General features: G+C 41.7%; 1 protein-coding gene across 1 annotated transcript in view; it reads right to left on the minus strand.

Moving 5' to 3' along the window:
* The window catches only part of TRIM67 (tripartite motif containing 67), a 45,007-nt gene that overhangs the window by 22,290 nt on the left and 1,612 nt on the right, over positions 1–21,105 (minus strand). The window contains exons 2-6 of the mRNA XM_029961590.1: positions 20,983–21,099; positions 13,599–13,694; positions 9,650–9,772; positions 8,285–8,395; positions 5,940–6,093 (exon numbers count right to left, since the gene is read on the minus strand). Coding sequence (XP_029817450.1) covers positions 5,940–6,093; positions 8,285–8,395; positions 9,650–9,772; positions 13,599–13,694; positions 20,983–21,099 — 601 coding nt within the window. The remainder of the gene's footprint in view (positions 1–5,939; positions 6,094–8,284; positions 8,396–9,649; positions 9,773–13,598; positions 13,695–20,982; positions 21,100–21,105) is intronic.

The raw sequence follows: 21,105 nt of genomic DNA on the forward strand, positions 1-21,105 counted from the left end.
CAGCCATCCACACTCCTGCCACTTTTGCTAACAAGTTAACCCTCTCAGGAGGCATTCCCCAGGTCCTCCCCATTTCTAAGACTCCTCCTGGCAAGACTGGATGAAAACCTAATTCCTGAAGTCTTTAAGATGCAAAATAGACAATGCTGCCTGACCTCTAAATAAACCACTAACCTTTTCAGCCCTGGAAAAACACTCCTAGGAACACTGATGTGAGGCTTCCAGGGATTCTTCATGTAATGCACAATGCTGGGGGGGGGTAAAAGAGCAGAATTTTTGGGAGAGAGTAACTGTTTTATGAGTCCTTTTTAATTACAGAATTAGGAATACCATTTAGGAACAGAATATGCTTTCATCCAGCAAAGTGCTCTTGTTCCCACTTCCCAGTGGAAGCATGAATTTGACACTGTGTGCGATAGTTACACATACTGTGGGGAAGTTCCTCGTCTCCTTTACCATGTTGCTGGACATTCAAGTTTTTGTGTGTAATTCATATCAGCCTCCTACTCTTTTTGAGCCAGCCAGTGGCCTGAACTGCACAACTCTCCTAAAGGAGAGGTAAGATGTTCATGCCAAGGAGCTGTGCAGCTTTGCTGGATGATGCTTTCTGTGCCTGTCCTCCTGCCTACTCCACTGGATGCAGATGGGCAGAGTTTTGCCTTGGTCTCAGATTACCTTTGGGAAGAGAAAAGATGAACACTTGTAAAAGTCATAGGAAAGCACAAAGTGAGTTACATAATTGGGACACTGTTATATACAGGGAAGAGCAATGGGATAGGACCAAGAAAAGAAAAATATAGGCTAAGTGCCAGGAAAAAAAGATTCAGATGTTAAATTACAGTGCTGTCCCACTTCTTGTTCAATTTAAAGTCCTCTAGAGACTTTTTGAAGGAAAAGATTAAAAATATAAAGGGAAAAATGATACCGCATTGGCACAGCAAGGCCTGTTAATGAGTCTGAATGATGTCCTATTTTTAAAGTGCTTCATGCAGGTTACTCTTAGATAAAAAATGTGATACTGATGTCTCATGTCAACTCAGCAGTCCCCAAAACACATTGCTCAATGTATCTCACAGCTGATGAGGGTAGTCCTCTCACAGGGAACAATACGGCTGCTCTAAGGTGTTGTCTGTTGTCTTCTTGACAAGCAAGTGGTGCAGTGATGCCCTCTACCTTCCCAGATTAATTTTTAAAGTACTAAGTGCAGTGAAAGAACAGGACCCTCAGAAGCATGAAAACTTGGATCTTCTCCAGAACTGCAGTACAGCCCTGGAACAGCCTGAGTCACTGATGTAGCAAGTGCCCTACAAACAGTGTTACCAAGAGAGAAGGAAAGACCACGGTCAAAGAGACCTGAGTCCATGACACAGAGCAGAAAGAACCAAGGGCAAAGCCTACAATGGAACAGCTGCCCTTTAGTTGTCAGAGCTGTACAGCTCATGGCTGGAGAAGCAGTGATTTGTGGTATGTGATGTGTCTGGGCAATCTTCGTGGACTGGTCTGCAGAAGAGGGAAGGAATCACTCCTGAGAAGGAGAAGGGGCATATGAATGAATATTCAGAGGTGGTACAGAAAAGTATTCTATTTTGTACCTAGTCTCTATTTTACCACAAACCATGACTGCATGACAGTTCAGCTATGTGAACAAAACAAACCTGGAATATGTATTTGCCTGTTCCCATAGCTTTAATTTAGGAAATGTGATGTATGCATTAAGCCAGTCATCAGAGGACAGGAAATTTGTGCCAAGGCACTCAGTAAAAGCAATAGAGAGAAGAAAACATGGGCAGAGAAAAGGATCTGGAAAAGCTCAAAAGGCCAGCAATTACTAGAGCTGTGTGTGTGTCTCAGCAGGCCAGCTGGCCTGGGAAGAGTGGGACTCTTGTCAGAGGGTTATCAGTGAGACCCTTTGGTCAACATGATTGCTTAAGCATTACTTCTGCACCTATCACATCTCTGCACATTTAATTTGTTACCAAATTGCTTTTTCTTTCTGATTTTTATCTTTTGAGATGAGCTTTAGATATGTGCTTACAGAGAGTCCATCGGTAAGGTACATGAACATGTCATCAAAGCAAATGTAATGTGATTTGTTCTCATTTTCATTCTTCTTTGTCTACCACAGTGAATCAATGTTTACTTACAAGCATGCTTTCACTCTAAATGACCCATGCAAGCTCACTGAGGTTGAATGAGGCCAGAGTTTGAAAAAAAAATAGAAATTTAGTCATGCACTAAGCATTGACAACAATAGTACAGACCTTATATTGCAAAGCTTTTGGAACAAAAGCATTTTCAGTTGGAAAAGCCACGCTGGCCCTATTCCCCTAGATCTCCCCAAAACTTCCTTTACAGATTATCTCTGACATCTTTAGTGCATCTGCTCTTCGCAGATCAACCACTGCAGTGACTTATTAACATTCACTCCAACACCAACATTTGGCAAATATTAATGACTTGTTGGTGTGCTGGGGCAGGTAGGATTGAAGAAAGAGAAGCCGATGTGAAGAAACACATACATTTTTTCTTTGTGAAACTGCAGGTTTCAGAAATATGCAAGTTCTCATGGTGATAAATAGCAAAACATCACCCTGCTATCCTAGGTTCTCCTCACAGTCGGAGAATTGATATTCCGAGTAAGTCTGGATGTTCACTCCTGAAATGCAAGACTACTACATGTGAGAAGATGCAAATCATGCATCTGAAGAAGGACATATCATGCCTGGCAAACTTGGTAGCCTTCTATGACAGGGTTACAGCAGTGGTGGAAGAGTGACTGATGATACCTACTTGAAGTTGTCCCAAAGCATTTGACACTATTCCGCACAACATCCTTGTCTCTGAACTGGAGAGACATGGATTTGATGGATAGACCTCTCTGTGGATAAGGAACTGGCTGGATGGTCACACTCAAAGAGTTGCAGTCAATGGCTCAATGTCCAGTGACAATGGTGTTGTCACTGGAGACCAGTGACAATTGGTGTTCCTCAGGGGTCAGAAGTGGGACTGGCACTGTTTAACATCCTTGTCAGTGTCAAGCTATGTTGTGTGGTTGACACGCTGGAGGGAAGGGATGCTATTCAGAGGAACCTGGACAGGCTTGAGAGGTGGGCTTGTGCGAATCTCATGAAGTTTGACAACGCCAAGTGCAAGGTCCTGCACCTGCATTGGGGCAACCCCAGGTACAAATATAGGCTGGGCAGAGAATGGAGCAAGAGCGACCCTGGGGAGAGGGACTTGGGAGTGTTGGTGGGTGAGATGTTGGACATGATCCATCAAGGTGCATTTGCAGTCCAGAAGGCCAAACATATCCTGGGCTGAAGCCCAAAAGAGGTGTGACCAGTAGGTTGATGGAGGTGATTCTGCCCCTCTACTCTGCTCTCCTAGGACACCACCTGGAATACTGCATACAACTTTGGGGTCCCGGCACAAGAAAGAAGTAGAATTGTTAGAGTAGGTCCAGAAGAGGGACATGAAGATGATCAGAGGGCTGGACCACCTCTCCTAGGAAGACAGGCTGAGAGAGTTGGGGTTACTCTGCCTGGAGAGGAGAAGGTTCCAGGGAGACCTTACTGTGGTCTTCCAGTACCTAAAGGGGACCTACAAGAGAGCTGGAAAGGGACATTTTACGGGGGTATCTAGTGATAGGACAAGGGAGAATGGCTTTAAACTTAAAGAGAGTAGGTTTAGATTAGATATTAGGAAGAAAGTCTTTACTGTAGGGTGGTGAGGCACTGGAACAGGCTGCCCGGAGAAGTTCCAGATGCCTCATCCCTGGCATTGTTCAAGACCAGGCTGGATAGGGCTTGGAGCATCCTGGTCTGGTGGAAAGTATCCCTGCCCATGGCAGAAGGGTTAGAACTAAGTGATCTTCAATGTCCCATTCCAACCCAAACCAATCTGATTCTAAGATAATGCAGAGCTGGTTGAGAAGTCATAGAGGTAAAATTTCAGGGAAACAAAAGGCCAAAGTGTCAGACTGAGCAGTTCAAATGGAAACAGACTTCCTGTCAAAAATGGAGAAATATAAACACACTTCTATATACTAAACAATCCTCAATATCTATGAATGTTAGGTTGGAACCAGTCACTGGTTTATTCTGCTTGGGCATGCGGGGGCGTGAGGGGAAGTAACGCCATCCCTCATGCACTTTCAGGAATGGTGGCCAGGTTAGCACCCTTTTCACAATTTTTGCATGGTGTGTACAGGTCATACTGGTTGTGCTGACCAACCTAATGGGACATGCAACAGGTAATCCCTGATCAAGGCCAAGACAGTTCAAGCAAAAGCCCTTCCTGAGATGCCTCTGGGTGGTAAAGCCCAAGGGTGTTGGGAAGCTCTGCACAGGTTTGGGCAGAAGCAGTCTTGTCCTCTTCTCTGCTCCTCAGACTGTGTCTAGCTCGATACTAGAGCTTCACAGTGATTTGTATGATAAATGAGAGCACAGCAGACAACACTATCTTTCAAAAAGCCCTAGTGAATTTGGCTCAGTTAAAGTCTTGTAAATCTTCAAGCTTAAAGCCAGATGAATGTCCAAAAGCCAAACACTGAAGTTGCCCTCACCTCAGATGACCTGTGGTTAATTAGCAATCTATGTGACTAGTTTAACTAAATATTACATGTGTTTGTAAAGGAGAGTGGTGGAAGATTAGTATTAAATATATTTTAAAATAAATATGGCCAGCATTAAATATCAACTGATTTTAAAAGACGAGTGCAGACAGTATTCAGAGGAGTTTTATCAGTACTGTTCTTTCTCTCTTGACTCCACTTGCCTATCTGACAACATTTCAAGGGAGTAGTTCTCAGATGTTTTTTCAGTAACTTTAACACAGGCACTTATATCAAGATGCAAACCATTCTTGGTGAGCAAACTCTGGCCTTTAACTGTTTGTCCATTGTTTCTCCACATATTTAGCTGTCAAAGTATCCATCCTAATTACTTCATCTTGGGTCTCTCGGATACAGAATTAGGCCCACATAAATTGAACAGAAATCTTTATGCTTGTTCAGATTAAAAAAAAAGCACATCAGACATCACAATGTGAATGTCCTTAACTCATTCACTGATTTCTGGCAGCCTTTATACTGTCATCCACATCTATAATTAAGACTTGAATCACCAATGAGTGAAGCTAATGGCGTCATTCCCAGGGACCACAGTGGCTTTCAAATTCAGCCATTCTATGGATCTATCTAATTCTGATGCAGTTCTCATCCTGCTCCATATAAACAAACCTCATTACAAGCTCCTGATGTTATTTTCTTTTTTTTTTTTTTTTTGGCAGTGGTATCTATTGTTCATTAGCTTGTCCTTTTAAATACTTTTTTAAACCTCATTTCCCTTTAGCATGTTCCTCAGTATTATTCAGACATCTGAAACCATGGTAAAATATAGCCATGGAGCTACTTTCCCTTTGTGAATCTTTTCCTTGTGATTTTTTTTTTATTAAGCTGGGCACTGTTCACAGCACAGTTCAGATATAAGTCAAAAGTCAAAGGCTGGTTGGGGTTTCTTTTTTCCCTTTTCAAGCACATGTGTGTGTGTCAGTAATATTTATTTACTATTTCAGTTGTTCCTGACAAGATGGGGGCAACTGGTATTTTGAGTTAGCCATGACCTAGGAATGCTACAAAATTGCATAAAGTTTATGCAGCTCCTGTGTAATAATCTTCAAAGCCTTACTCTGAAGAATGTATCTTTTCAAATCTTTAATTGCATCTTGTATCTCTATCTGAGCTTGTTCAGCTCACTATATGTGCATGGAGTACACCTTTCCAGGAAACACCCAGTAATCTAAATTTGCTTGAATGCCTTTTAAAACTATCCAGCAATTTCAAGTTCTTTTTCCTCCCTCAGTGTCCTCACCCCTCCCAGCACTGTTTCAACACATGCATGAAAAACAGAAAAAGGAAAATCATAAAAGCTCACCCCTACATTTCATCTGAATAAAATCCAGCTGGTGAATTGACTGCAGTAAAGGTTCACTATCCAGAGTCAAGTCAAACTCAGCAGACACTTTTGGCTCCAAGGCTCCTTTGACCCACTGTTCCTGAGATACCTGAACACGCTTGATTAAAGCATCCGAAATCTGAAAGAAAGTATCACTTTTATAGCAAAATGGCAGATGCACACATTAAAAGTGACAGAATGCCTGTGAGATACAGCACAAAGGACACAGGAAGGAGGCAGCACAACAGATGAGATGGGATCTGATTGTTTTGGGGTGAGGTCCACTTATATTGCATCCTTTCATCTTGTCTTTTGAAAACAAATCTCATCTTAGGGTAGGAAACTAAAAAGTGTATTTATAAAGCCTGGAAAGATTACGTTGTGTGTCATGCCTTTGAATGCCACATATACTTCTTCACTCTTTTCTCTGATCTGCAGTCTACTTATGCTCTCCTGTTTAAAAAGAAGTTGCACAAAGAGAGACTTTAATGTTAGACTCTCTCCATTCAGCACAGATGATTCAGTGAAGGAAACCTAAAGGAATAAAAAAATCAAATGGTAAGAACTGTGTATATTACTCGCAGTGGGAGTTCTAAATTGTCAGATGGGGTTTTGAAGAATAGTATGGATTTTCTGCCATTACATCAAAAGCAAATTTCATTTTTAAAGCTTTGCTCTAGCCCAGCCCACAGACAATTAGACCAAAAGTCAGACTAAAATTATCACAACAAATTCTTCTGGAAGTGAAATCCTGGCTCTGTGGAAATCAATGAATTCAACTGTCCTTGAGTTCATTGAAGCTGCCATTTGGATATCTGGAGACCCCACCAGCGAGCTTCCTGTAAGTTACAGGGAGTAGAATTTTCCTTTGGATTTGTCAGAGTGAGTTTTTCTTTTTTGCGGGAGTTTAGACACTTTTTCTCATTACTCTTATTGGAAGACGCTCCTGTCTGAGCCTCTGCATCCACAACTCCTAATCAGTCTGTGCAGTAAGTGGAGGAGCATCCCATAGCCTTCCTACAACCTTGGAGTCACTGGGGTGCTGAATCCCTTGGCTGTGTCTCAATGTCCTGACTGTAGGAGTAGTTGTTCAAAGTAATGCAGCCCATCTGTGTTTGCTGGTTGTCTTGAAAACATCATTAGATAAACCAGGAAAAGGTAAAACCAAAAGTATTTATTTTATAAAAGGGGACTTCAAAGAATGAAGCCACAAAGGTTATAGAAAAAGTAAGCTGAAATGAAAATGAAGCATGTATCTAGCCAGCATATAGGTAAAACATAAAGGTTTCATTTGTTCTGTAGTATCCAACCAGCAGCCTGCTAAAATCTGTGTAACCCTGAGATTAATATACACCACACATTCCCCTCTCTTGCTTGAGACCAGACATGACAGTAACAATCAATCTGGAGTGCTAATAGGTTTAAGTTGGCTTATTCTCATCCTGTTTTTTAGGAATGCTCTGACAGTCCCCTGACAGTCATGCATTCACAGGGTGCCTTGTTCAGCTGACAGCCATGCACAGGTCATTTTGTTTGATGTGCCTTTCTTCTTAGCCAACTAATAAGGCAACAAAACTAATATAGCAAAATAAAATAAGTAATAAAAATAATAGAATTAATAAGAAAAATAATTTATGGATAATAAAACTGTTATGTTTTGCCTCATCGACAGGCACTTTCACTGCTTGCACCTAAGAAACAATATCCTGTAAACTAAGGCAATTTTCACTAGGCCATATTTTGCAAAGAAGGGTTTACCTGGATCCTCCAGCTTCAAGACAGGCCTTGCAGCCCTGCAAGGTACAACAATCCCAGTAAAGCACAGCTACATGCAAGCCCTTCAGGCTGGATTTCCTCACAGAGGAGGTGTTGAAAGGACTCTCACAGGGGAAGGTAAAAGGGAGAAGCACAAAGGGCAAATACTACTCTGCTGAGTCATAGACCTCTCTGAATTGATCAGGGAGCTCTGTGTTGCATTTCTTGCATGAGAATAAAATAATATTCTGCAGAAAGCTATCACTGACGACATAGTACCTTTATTGCAGCCCAGAAGGAAGGACTGGTAAGAGGAAAGACATCAGCAGTCAGGGAAGTGCTGTGACTGCTAACTCCCTGCCTCGGTCAGAGTGCAGCTGTTAAAGCCATCTCTTTGCTGGGACATTCATGCAGTCACCAAGATCCCTGAGCTTTTAGACAGTACTATCAGGAGTTAAGGTGATCCTACCTTGGAGGTGGAAGAGGCTAATAAGCAAAGCCACACATTTTTAGATTTAGCTTTAATGTATTTTCCTTTTCTTTTTTTTTCCTCGGGACATTGGAAAGAAAAATACCTGTAAAAACCCAGAGGGATCATTTTCTTTGATAACTTCCAGGCAGTACTCCATAAGCCCTGTTGACTGGCGTAGCTTCAGTGTACAGTGATTTATCTGGTCCCAAACAACCTGGAAAACAAGCATCAGTACAGTGCTGATGAGTGCCTCAGCTTGCAGTGAATTGTATAAAATTATTTCAGAATAGACAACGAATGGAAGAGTGTGTTAAAGCTATGCTTAATTTAGCTGCCATATGGCCATTGCCTTATCTTCATCAGCTTCACTCGCTCTGTATGGTAAATACCGATAATTAGCTTGGCAAAATGTTGTGCACGGGGAATCTCAATTTTCAGAGCAGATTAATTGCTCAAAGATCAGCCTTGCTCAGGGCAGAAAGAGCACAGAACATGTTTCTACATCTTCAGTGTTCACATTTCCAATCACACTTTCAATAAAATCTAAGCTTTAAAAAAATCTTTCACTTAAAAGGCAAACTTCATGAGTGGTTTCTTGCAGATTATACTCTACCATTCTCTTCACAATTCACCTTTGTTCCTGCTCTGCTTAAGAATGCCTTCCTGGAATTAAGAAATAAAAAAAGCTGCATCTAATTTTTCCAGATTTTGGACTTGATTCTGCTGCCACATGGCTGTAGACTAGGCCTAATAGCACTGTGTTCTGTTGGACAACTTGTGATGGCAATAAACTGCAGGATTTGCTGTGCTGTCAGTAGTATGTCTTAAGTGTTGGTTCTTGTCAAGCAACTTAAATGCTGATCTCAGTAGATTTTAGTAGTTGCTATGTTAGATATTTCACTTCAATTTTTCCTTTTGTCTTAGATACTTTTAGTGTGACTGGCACTACTGTACCTCAAAATCACATACACAGTTCAACATTTCAAGAAATTTGTCTGTTTAAATATTTCTTGACTGCCATTTTGTTCAACCATTTTAGATTTCTTTTCCCCACGTCCCTTTACTATATTTTTTAATATCTTTTGAGTGGCTCATGGATTTCTGGAGGAGGTTTGCCTGAATTTACAGATTTGAAGAGCCATCAAAATCACATTTTACTTGGGCAGAAAGTCCCAGAATCCAAACGACACACAAGTTGCACTGATAAGCACCTCACTGATAAGCACCTCTCAAAAGATAACCCAAAACCATCAGATAAATAAAGACTGATGGCCTGACTCAACAAACTGCTGAAGTATGTGCTTTGTTTTAAACACGTAAGCACAGTTCTACTAAACTGCTGAACTGTAACCTGTTTAAAGACTTTAGGATTTGGTCACTGGGAAATTTCATGACGTAAAGAGTTGGGGACTTGACAAATTGCACCAGGTGTCATCAGCTGTGCTGAGCTGATGAGAGGAGTGCTCACCTTCAGCTTGTGCTCACGTTCTTTGGTCACCTTTGTGAGCAATTTTGCCTTCTGTCGTGTTAACGCATCAACCAAGGCATCACACTGAGCAACAAGACAGGCTTCGTAATCCAACCCATTTTCCTAGAAGGTGAAAGTCATACTTATCAAAGAATGCATATTTTACAGCTTAAGCTATTGCTCATTCCTACCTGTTTTTCGACTCAGAAAATATTTCCTTTCAAGACAATCAGAATTTTTGTTGCCTTTCTGATTTCATTACAGCTGTACCAGTAATAGCTGCATGCTATAAAATGAAACAGTAAGATACTATGCCACAAATGGGCTTATTTATAACCTTGATTTACTGGCACTTTGTGGACAACAGATGTAGTACAACATAATGTAAGAGCTAAATGTAGCATACACAGTGCATACATATACATAAGAGGATTCTGCTCCGTTTTGTTTTAATTATCCCACTGTAGCAACTTTGAAATCACTGGCTCTCCACCACACCAATTAGAACAGAATTACGGACCAGAATCTGGCTTATGACAAGGAAATTAACGAGATACAAAGCCCTGAGGTTCGTGTATTGCTTCACACACTTTTTTTAAAAATAGCTAGCACTCAGCAGTGGAGCCCTGTATTGATTTAAAAAAAAAAATAAAGACAGGTTTTTATTCACATTGTGGTAAAATACTTCACTAGGCAGAGGCCAGCATGTGAGGTAGCCAACACTGAGCTTTTAGTAGGGGCTAGGTACAACTTAGTTTTACATAAATCCCTGGAACGGCTGTAGTTCCCATTCAAAAGAAGGCTCTCCCTCATGTCCTCTGTTCACGAGACTAGAAGGAGAAAGCTTTCAAGCTCCTCTTCTGAGGAGATGTTTAGCTGTACTGTTAGCTTCCCTCCCAAATACCCAAATTTAAAAAGAAAAAAGCATCATTAAATGTGAGAAGATTTTAAGTGTCCTGAAGGAGAGGCACCTCTTTGGTAAATCATCATACTCCCCTAACTCATTTCTTATTCTTAGTTCTTCTATTTTTCTCTTCTATTCATTTACTTTGTCTTCTTTCATTTGAGTTCAAAATTTTCAGCACTGTACTGTCTTCCCTCAGTGGGATCCATGCATCCTATTCTCCAGCTGAGGGATGCAGTGTCAGTGCTCCCCAAGAGGGTCCCCTCGCAGTCCTAGACCTGCCAGCAAGATGGGGTGTGGTGGTGGAGAGACACCAGACGGCTCAGTGATTGCTCACAGGTTTGTCTCAGACTCTTCCTGTTTGCCTCTCTCCCTCCTCGGCTTATATCACACCAGACTCCCCCTTAAGCCCATTTCCATCCAGCTACTCTTGAAGTGCTGTTTTGTGTACAGAGCCTGAATCAGTCAGTGGCTGTAGTGCATCATTTCTCTCCTCGTTTTCAGTTCACGCATCAAAGGGGGTGTTTGGCGATATGCCTCCTTCAAGTGAGAAAGTATGAAATTGTTATAGCAGATGGGAAAATGAGAAAATCAGATCATGACAGCAGCAAAGAGGAGCAAGGAAGCAACGGGAGCAATGAGGATCAGGCAGTATCTGACAAGAAGAGACCAAGAGATATAAAAATTACCTCAGAAAAGAGAAATGAAGAAAAAAAGAGGGGAAAACAACAGATTTGCAAAGCAGGGGGAAAAAAAGGAGATTACGAATTTGCGAACTGCCCCAAGTAATATAGCAATAATAAAAGCACAGCTCCCGGTAGCTCTGGCAAACTCAGAGACGAGATAAAGTGTGTGGATGGCTGTCTGGCCTGCTGTGCATTGAGACAGGATAATAAAATGTACATATTGCTTGCTCCTTTGTGTAAACATACTTTTTAAAGACATTTTGCTGAGGGGTAAATGTCTGTATGTGTGTGTGGCAATCATTATAAGCCTTCTACTAGAATACATGATTCTGAATATAAATCTATGCACAAATGCTACATCTTTTGCCCCCCAAATAATCTGGTTTTTTGGTCCAAATCAAAAGGCACAGGTCAGCTCATGACATACTCTAAGCCCTTTCCCCTCAAAGAGTGTGCCTGTACCAAATCTGCCCACCAGGAACACTCCTTAATATGTGCTATCCTCGAATGATGCTTGAACATCGCATGAGAAGAGTGCAATTTGTCGCGGGAGAAAACCATTTCAGGGACCTCCTTAAGGGTTAAAGTGTGTGGGTGATCATCTTGGACCTGTGCCCCAGCCTTGTTTTACTTAAGAATACATATGCAGCTGATTAGTCTTGCTGTTTTGGTTTGCCGAAATTTGATGTCCTCACTCAGACTCAGGATGGAGATTGGCTCAACATGTGAGGGTCAGATTCGGCTTTGTACCCAGACTTGACAGGGTGACTGCTGGATACAATTTCCTCTTCTGAGCTCTCCTCTAGCATTTTAAGCAATGAGCAGCATCAAATAAATGGCTTGCTTTTTGATCCCATTGTAGCAGCTCCCTTATGCAGAGCAATTTGGCAGTGATTTTATTGAAACACATTAAAGGATTTTACAGCATAGTTGTAAATAGTCATAATAGGCCACTTTTAGGTTTCAAGAGGGGAAAAATACATTTTTAATGGAGTTAGGTGACTCAAGAAAAGATTTCTAGAGACTACTGTTTTGGATGAGTTATGCCATCCTAAAATGGCTGTTCATATCTATAGGAAGAACTGCTCTCTAGAGGTGCCTGTCTTTCTTCTTGGACAGCGAAAGAAGTCTAAATAATTAGACTAGCTGACCTACCTAACCTTTAAATAGGTAAGTCAGCTGAGAGAAACCTCACACTGTAGCCAAAACATAGAACACTACATGTGCCACTCAGTGGCTTTGTACTGGTTTCTTTCAGTTAGTTGTTCTTATTTTTTGCCAGTTTCTCAGTCTTGGTTTGTTCCCTGCCCCACGAGGGCATGGAAGACTATGAGGGTGGGTAGTTATGCTGCCCTGAGGCAACCAGAGAGCTTAGACAGCATTTGTGGTACAAAGTCATCATCTAGAGTTTTAAGTAGAATATTTTCATAATTAAATTATAAACGAAATACAGATTTTTGAACTACTGCTTTTATGGTTTTCTGCTGCTAACAAGCACAGGACTTGTTGATGAAAGACAAACAAGCAGCAGAGTGGGCTATCAAAGAGCAAATGACATATATACCATCACTGTACAGCACTGCTGCAGCAAAAAACAATTATCCCCTCCTGGGTGCTGTGTGTGTCCTCAAATTACTGTGGCACATTTTCAGGCACAGTCTGCAGAGTGAGAAAGACCTTAAGGATCACCTGACCTCCAGCACTGATGAGTCTAAATTTGGTTGAAGTAGGCACTTGTTTCATTTTGGGTTTGTAACCTCAATTACTGCACTCACCATGAGCCCTTTTCTGACTATTAAATTTGGACCATTACAGGCATGAAAATATCTTATGCTTCAATAAATGACCACATTGATTTAGCAGCAGTTTCTTTTTTTTTTTTTTTGAGTAGAATATTCCTGTATTTCTGAGTATGTATAGGGAATTCCTACAAATAGTCTAATAAACAAGTTGACTGGATTTTTTCCAGAAATGAGGACATTTTTAGAAAATGTAAGATGAAAATCTAGTAGTAAATTTTGAATGTGTTAAAATGAAAACTTATCCTAAAAGCCTAATTCAAGCAACTGCAGTCAGGAAGGAGCCCAGAAGCATGACCAATTGATTCAAATACTAATCAACAGCTCAGATGTCCAGCATTGAGTATCAGCTTCTTGCAATAAACAGCCAACAATCTAGAAGCTAAGAGGGGCTTGCAGGTATTATTTGATGAATAATTGTGCCTAGCAAATCCATTCAAGAAAGGTTAGATGATTCCAGGAAAGATAAGAATAGCACAGGAGACAAAGTCATCAAATAAATTATTCACTCAGTTCTATTGATTACTGTATTATCAAAACAGATAATATTCTACAGTTACCTGGATCTGCTGCAATAAATTTTTCAGCTGAACCAAAAATTCTTTAGCTTCCTTTGCTTTATCTGAAACACCATTTAAAGCCTGAGAGAGCTGTGCCTGCAAAGAAAAAAAAGGAGGGGAAAGAAGAAAAAGCAGTAAAATGCAAATGTGTTTCTTAGTAATCCTTGGATTTGATGATTAATAATGTGCTAAAAGTCTTACTTGTTGTTGCATGTATTCTTCATGCACAAAGTGTTTGTGCTAGGAAAGAACAGTTAAAATTTTTATTGTGATAAGATTTAATAAGGGTGAAATATGCATGTGGGGGCAGTCAAGTACTGTGTCTGCACATTCCACTTTATTGCAGTGACTAGGTAAGTCAAAATACCTTTTTATAAAACAGCTACCCACATGTATAAGCAGATAATAGTCTTACACTTACAGAGAAGCATCTGTCATGCTGAAAAATCCCCGAGTGCTTCCCAAAATGGCACTTTTTTTTCCATCAAAGTCTGCAATCTTTACAAATGTGGTAGACCTTACCAAACCTGAGATACATACATTAGGATTTCAAAGACAAATCTGCTGTCTCAGACTTCACAGTAAAGTCTCTTTGGGGTTCCTGTTTTCCATGCTCCAACTCAACAAATGAGTGAATGTTTCTGGAAAAGTTGGAAAAAACCCTTCCTCTAACTTTTAACTGGTGAGATACATGAAACATGTCTTTTGTAAGTCCATACTGAAGATCTAATCTTCCCGTTCCTCAGCTGACACCTGAGACCTCTAAGCTGAACCAAAGGCTTGTTGATGGACTTTGAGGACGAGAAGGAAACAACAGTTCTGCCCCCAGCAGACACAGAATCAACATGGTCTGAACCCAGGAGCAGCTTCACTGGAAGCCTGGATGGTATTACAGAAACTATATTGCTCTGCTTGTGCTCCAACATTACTTCTCCATGCAGATAGGCCCAATACTTGACTAGGATGGTCACCTCACAAACAGTGACATAGACAAGGCAGAGGTGTTTAATTTTTCTTTGCTTTTGTCTTCAACACTGATGATGGGTTTTGGGGTCCCAGTGACCCAAGTTGGAGGACCATGACCGTGAAAATTATAAACTCCCAGTCAACACCAAGCTTGTGCAAGATTTGCTGCAACAGCTGGATCCCAGTAAGTCTATGAGGCCTGATAGGATCATCCAAGTGTACTCAGAGCTGGCTGATGTCATTGAGAGACCTCTCAATTATTTTTGAACAGTCTTGGGAATCAGGAGAGGTCCCAGTCGACTGAAAACTGGCAAACATTGTCCCAGTTTTCAAGAAGGGCAAGAAGGATGAACCTGGAAACTATAGGCCTATCAGTCTCATTTCAGTGCCTAGTAAAATTACAGAGATTATTCTAGGAGTTACTGAAAAACACCTGAAGGACAAAGCAGCCATTGATCACAGGCAGCATGGCTTCACAAGGGGAAAGTTCTGCTTGTCAAGCTTGATTTCTTTTTATGACAAAGTCATCCACCTAGCTGATCAGGGGAAGCCAGTTGATGTAATCTTTTTGGATTTCAGTAAAGCTTTCAATACTGCCTCTCACAGGATCCTTCTGGATAAACAGTCCAGCACACAGGTAGATAAGCATGTCATGTGATGAGTGAGCAAATGGCTCACAGGTCAGGCACAAAGGTAAAAGGGATTATCCATTCTAGGACCAATGCTCTTCAATATCTTCAAAAATGACCTGGATGCAGGACTCAAAGTTATACTTACCATTATAAGTTATAATTATGTCTGCTAACAACACTAAATTAGGAGGAGCTGTTGACTTCCTTGAAGGCAGAGAGATGCTGAACAGAGACCTAGACAAATTATAGGGCTGGGTAAACACCAGCAACATGAAGTTTAACAGGGGCAAGTGCTGGATCTGCACCTGGGATGGGACAACCCTGGGTGTACATAAGACTGGGGAACTAGAGTCTGGAGAGCAGCCCCACAGAAAGGGACCTGGGGGTCCTGGTTGGTGGCAACTTGAACATGAATCAGCAGTGCCCTGGCAGCCTGGAGGGCCAACCATGTCCTGGGGGGCACCAGGCAACTCAGAAAGTTGGTATCTCTTGTTTCTTGGAACTAGAGTGTGCCTTGAGACAGAGCCTCGTATGTAGGATAGAACAAAGGTTATGAGCCTCCAAGAAGCTGAACCTGGTTGAAAGTCAGTAAGTCACCACTCATTCTCTGCTTCCTTCTTGCTCCTGGAGGGACGTAAATTCCTCCATCCCTGAAAAGGGCACAGCACACTTCTTCAGGCTGCCAAAGTTTTGAGTGTAGCTCCCACCTGAATGTCACCTGAATGTCTCCTACTCATTCTCCCCCTGTGCTTGCTTATTCACACAGGACAGCAAAGAGCAGACCTGGCAACTCCTTGTGGGCACTCCACAGCCCAGCCCCAAGGCAGGCAGCCTTCAGCAGGCAGAAGCGCTGCCTAACTCCATACACCTCTGCAGGAAGTGGATACAAACCCTGATTGGGAGCTATGACTGAGCTATAGAGAAAGAAGGCATCCTAGAGATTTTTTTCCTCATATTGACACAACTTTTTCCTTTTAGCCCAGTTACAGGTATTCCATTAGTGATAAATTTTAAACTAAAATATGCTTTATAGAATTAATTTGTAACAATGTAAAGGGAAGATATATTACTGTGTATATTTCTCCATATTTGAATATTTACTATTTTCCTGCACAAACTCTTGTCAATGCACAAAAATTTAAAATGACAATGTTTGATATTGGTACTACTTGAGGTCAAAGGAGCAAATTTCAGGTTCTTGAAAGAGACCCTATTTTCTGCTAGGTCAGCTCTTCATGGGCTGATCATGTTTGCCCAGTCTTTGAAGCCCAGCCTTTTTTGTCACCCATTCTGCTTCACCCACAAGGCACATTGAATCTTTGGTTTGTCAACCTGAGACAGAGCCAGGTGAAAACAGTGTATGACCAAGTGGCTGGGGTAGAAGCAAGAAAGAAATAGGTGGTAAAAGCATGTTATGCTATGCCATGGACTGTTGATGCCTAAAGGAGCTGAGGAAAAAAACTCCACAGCAATTTAATTAGAGGTGAGATAAGAAAAGGATTTAATCGTGCCTCCAAGGCACATAAGTTACAAAATACGCGCACCCCTTCTGCCTTGGATGTTACAATTTTATAATACTGTCTAACCAATCCCAGGTTTTTCCACCCTCTGACTTTTTCCCTGGCCCACCCCCAATCCACCCCTGGGGAATTGTGGCTGGGGTCTTTTCAAGACCACCTACTTCATCATTTGGTCTTCCTCGGAGCACAAAGGGCACATGGTTACCCAGTTCTTGAATGTACTCTGTGGTTCAGGCTAGGGTACAAGTGTTCTCAAACAGAAGAGGCCTATCTTAAAGAGAAGTCTAAATATTCTAGTGGAATTCAGGGGTAATTGATATGGGGAACATGGAACAGGGTAAAAGGGTTGGGATATGTGTGTAGTTACTATGCTAAGGGTAAGGGTAAAGGAATAAATGCTGCAGCTTCTAAAATCTACTTCTGCTGTATAACTACTTATAAAAATTAGAAAAATCAAAAAACTAAAAGGACCTTAAAGCATCACTGTCCTGACCAAATTGTCCCAGGAAGGCAAAGGCTCCTTTCTTTCACATCAAAACCAATGGTTGGTCCTGACAAAAGTAAAATTTCTACTTTTCCAACATCTGCCCTAGCTCTCAAATCATCTCAAAGTCCATTTCACCAGACAAGAAGAGCTAAAAGCTGTGTGTGGGCATCACAGCAGCCATAGAAAACCACCACAGACCAATTGTAACCAGCATATGTACCCATGATAATTAGCACAAGCACTCCTGGCTCCAGGCGCACTCCCACTGCAAAGAGCTGCAACAGAAACTGAGCCGTGTCATTGTTCAAAGGGCTCATAAGCGAATTGATCTGTTCATTAAAAACTGTTGTTGCATTAACGCAACTGCCACATGAAGCCGAGAAGACCAGATTTCCATTTGTGAAACCCACTTAGAGATAATAGCCTTGTTTTTCCAAGCATTTATAAAAGATACCTTACAAAGCAGTGGAATTTAGTCATGCCCTTCCCATTAAAATCAAATGGAGCTACATGACTAAGCCCTCAGTAAACCAACCAAGACATAAAAAATGCCCTGTACAGCCAGAGCAATCTTTCGTACTGCAGGAATATTTATTGGAAACCAAACTGAGATGCTACAAACTCCATTGGCTGTGACAATTAATAACTCCTGACAAATGGTACTCTACCTGGAGTTATCTTTATTTCAATACCTGGTCTTGCAACCAGTCATGTGGGGGCTGGGGACGGATATCAAGTTTCTATTCCGTTAATTACAGGAACACAGAGATCACAAGGGTAAGTAATTAAACCCAGATGAGCACAGAAGACCGATGCTTCCTTTGATGTCAGAAAACAAACCAGATAATGCCCACGTCCTTTTTCAACCAAACAGTTCATGCTCATTTAACTTGCTTTCCCTCCATCTCTCTTTAGCAGCAGATTAACTATTGATTAGATAAGCTTGTCCTGATGCTGAATTCTCATAAAGCTTACATGATTTTGGAAACACAACTCTTTAGGCCAGGAAATAAAAGCAAGCATTTGGACTCCAACACCTGCCTGCTACCCTGCTACCCAGCTGTGGCTGTTTCAGCATTTCAGTATATACATATATTTAACCATTTAGAATGGGCAGAGCTAAAATGTGTCCCTCATAGTTCCTCACATTGATAGGCCAAAAGTCCTACCTAAATGTTATAATGGTGTCACTGTTCTTGCTATAAAGACATAAAAGGATTTAACTGCAGCAGAAGACTTAGAGTTTTACTTAATAACCTTGAACTGCTGGTTCAGATGCACTTTTCGTGCAAGTGAATATAATAAAGTCCAGCTAAGTCAGGGGATTTTCATAGGTTTATGCCATTGGGGTCCTGTTGTTATTTTACAGCCATTTTACTTTCTCTGTAGGAGAAGTTATATACAGCACTGTAACGCGGAACCTGCACCAATAACAGGGGCCAATCAGTCTAGTATAGCTTTTGTGTCAGCAGTACAGCTGAGGATAAATGCACATTTCATTGCATAGTCCACAGCACATTGTGGACAAGGTTATACACTCTGTAATTTGCCACTAGATTGCTATATAAGGCCAAGACAAAGGAGGAGTCAAACAGTTCGAGCAAAGAGCTAATAATACATGAAAAGCTTATTTGGCTAAGAACAAGCCTTCCAGCTACCTCTAACATCTATGCCTGGAGCATCTAGAGAGAACACATAAAACTTAAATTACATTTGGCATACCACTCAATGTAAGTAATTCATGGTTTGACCAAAGTAACTGAAGGTAATAAACTTGTAGAAATTGCTGTATCAGAGAACCCTTTCTAAGCAGAAATATCTAGTTCCAAAGCAATTTATCTGAATGATTGTGAGCTGATGATTTAAACTGTCTAGCTATATGGTTCCATTACACTTATTTTCTGCCAAGCACATTGTTCTGGGAAAAATAATACTCCTAAGAGCACAGTTTGAGAGTCCCCAGAATAATTAATTTTGGGGGTGTTTTGGGGGTGGTTTTTTTGTGGGTTTTTTTTGCATTGATTGAGTCTGTAAATCAAGAAAAAAATCATAATCTGTGATACCTTAGTCGCAGAAAAAATGCAGTAAAAACACAAGCCACAAGGCTGTTGTTCATTCTTTAGACAATATTTGGCAGTAGGAAAGAAAGAAAATTACTGATTCTGAACTTTGATTACACAAGCGTTTATCACACTGTTCAAAAAGACATGAAACAGTTTTAACTCAAGGTAGAAAATAACACAGCACAAGCTGATCTCTCACACTCTCCAAAACATCAGCCACGTTTGAACAGTGAACTCAGACCTCACTCATTAAAACAATTCTGCTCAGAAGTGGATTCTGCCATTGGCATATGAATAGCAACTGTGAATTTTTAATCTGTTCCTTCTGAGCCAGGAGAACTTCTCTGCACAAGTACTCATCATGTTAGGGAGCAGATGGCTGAGACCTTGGCAGAGCATTCAAACTGAAACAACTACAGAAGTTTGTCTTTCTTCTTGGATGGACAAACAATGCAGATCACCCCAAGTGGCATCTTTTTTGAATCTTAAAACTGAAAGTCAATTTTTTGCTTTGCAAATATCTTAGTCTAGCTTGTGCTCAACCACTCCATGGCTGAGGGATGATGAGACCAGTCATGATTTTGACCTCTCCTGCAGTGCCTGAAAGGGTGTCTGTGCTTCCTTCACTCTCTGCAAACAGAGAGTGAGAAGAAGGGAATCCTATAGCCATCGGAGCTCTTTGGACACCTGTAGCAGAAGTGCCTTACCCCCAGTACAGAGGGAAGTTTCAAAGGACTGCTCCCAGCTCTCAGGTATTTAAGTCCACTCTGTACATTCATATGTATTAAGTAATCATTTTTCCAGGGTCCACTGTTCTTAGAAAGAAAGAGCTAACTTCACACTTTCAACTTCTAAAGTCATGTCTTGGTCTTCATTCAAATGGTTGAAAAGTCTTATTTTTAGCAAGGAGAGCATGGCCAAGTGACCCAGCAGCTCTACCAGACCTCAGCCAACCCCATGTGTGGAAAAGCGGACAGCTCTGACATCTCCCCAGAGGGATCCAGGGAAGGGTAAGGAGCAGGGAATTAGAGAAAGTTTTACTTGTCCACAGTCTTCATCCATTCTACAATTCCTTATTCATCTTTTTGTCATGAAAGTCTCTCCAGCCATTACTCCTGGCTTCTTTGGGAACTGAGTGGGAGGAGACCTCTTTGAGACCCAGGGGAAACATGATGTCCATGATTCACTGTATCATGATACTTGTCTAAAATATTTGACTGGCTCTGGGCTACTCTCCCTCATTGATGTGGGGTTGTGGCAGCTTGCACTGAGTTCTGGGTGAAAGGAGGGTGGTGAAAGGAAGGAACAACTATCCCATCTCCTCATAAGCAGCTCCTGCCTCTGCGAGAGGATGGGAAGGCTGAGGACAGGATGGCCAAGAACCCTGCAGAAGGCAAACAAGTTAGTGAGATGGACTTGCTAATTCCAGGCCTGGTTGAGCCTAAGATTTTCTGGCTAAGGTGAGGCCAACATGGCAGGGAATCTGTGGGTTTTCTAAATCTGAGCAGGGGCTGCAGGGTCACCGGGAAGTCTGGAAGGACCAGAGACCTAAGAGCACCAGGCCAAAGGGAGAAAAGTCTGGGAGGATGATGGACATGAAGTACCTCATGTCCTACAAACCCCAGTGTGTTGTTGGGGCCACACAAACCCCAGTACTGAGCATCACCCCAACTCTGGGCATCACTCGGGTCCTCCCGGCCCTCCGGGGGGACTCACCTTGTGCTGCTTCCACATGGCTCCCAGGGCCTTCACGTCGTGCTTGCTGTGCTTGCCCTCCTCCAGGCACTGGTAGCAGACGGGGCTGCGGCAGCTCACGCAGTACATGCTGTAGTTCTCCAG

Source organism: Manacus vitellinus, unplaced genomic scaffold, assembly GCF_001715985.3.
Source record: "Manacus vitellinus isolate BGI_N305 unplaced genomic scaffold, ASM171598v3 scaffold_37_pilon, whole genome shotgun sequence".
Lineage (NCBI taxonomy): Eukaryota > Metazoa > Chordata > Aves > Passeriformes > Pipridae > Manacus > Manacus vitellinus.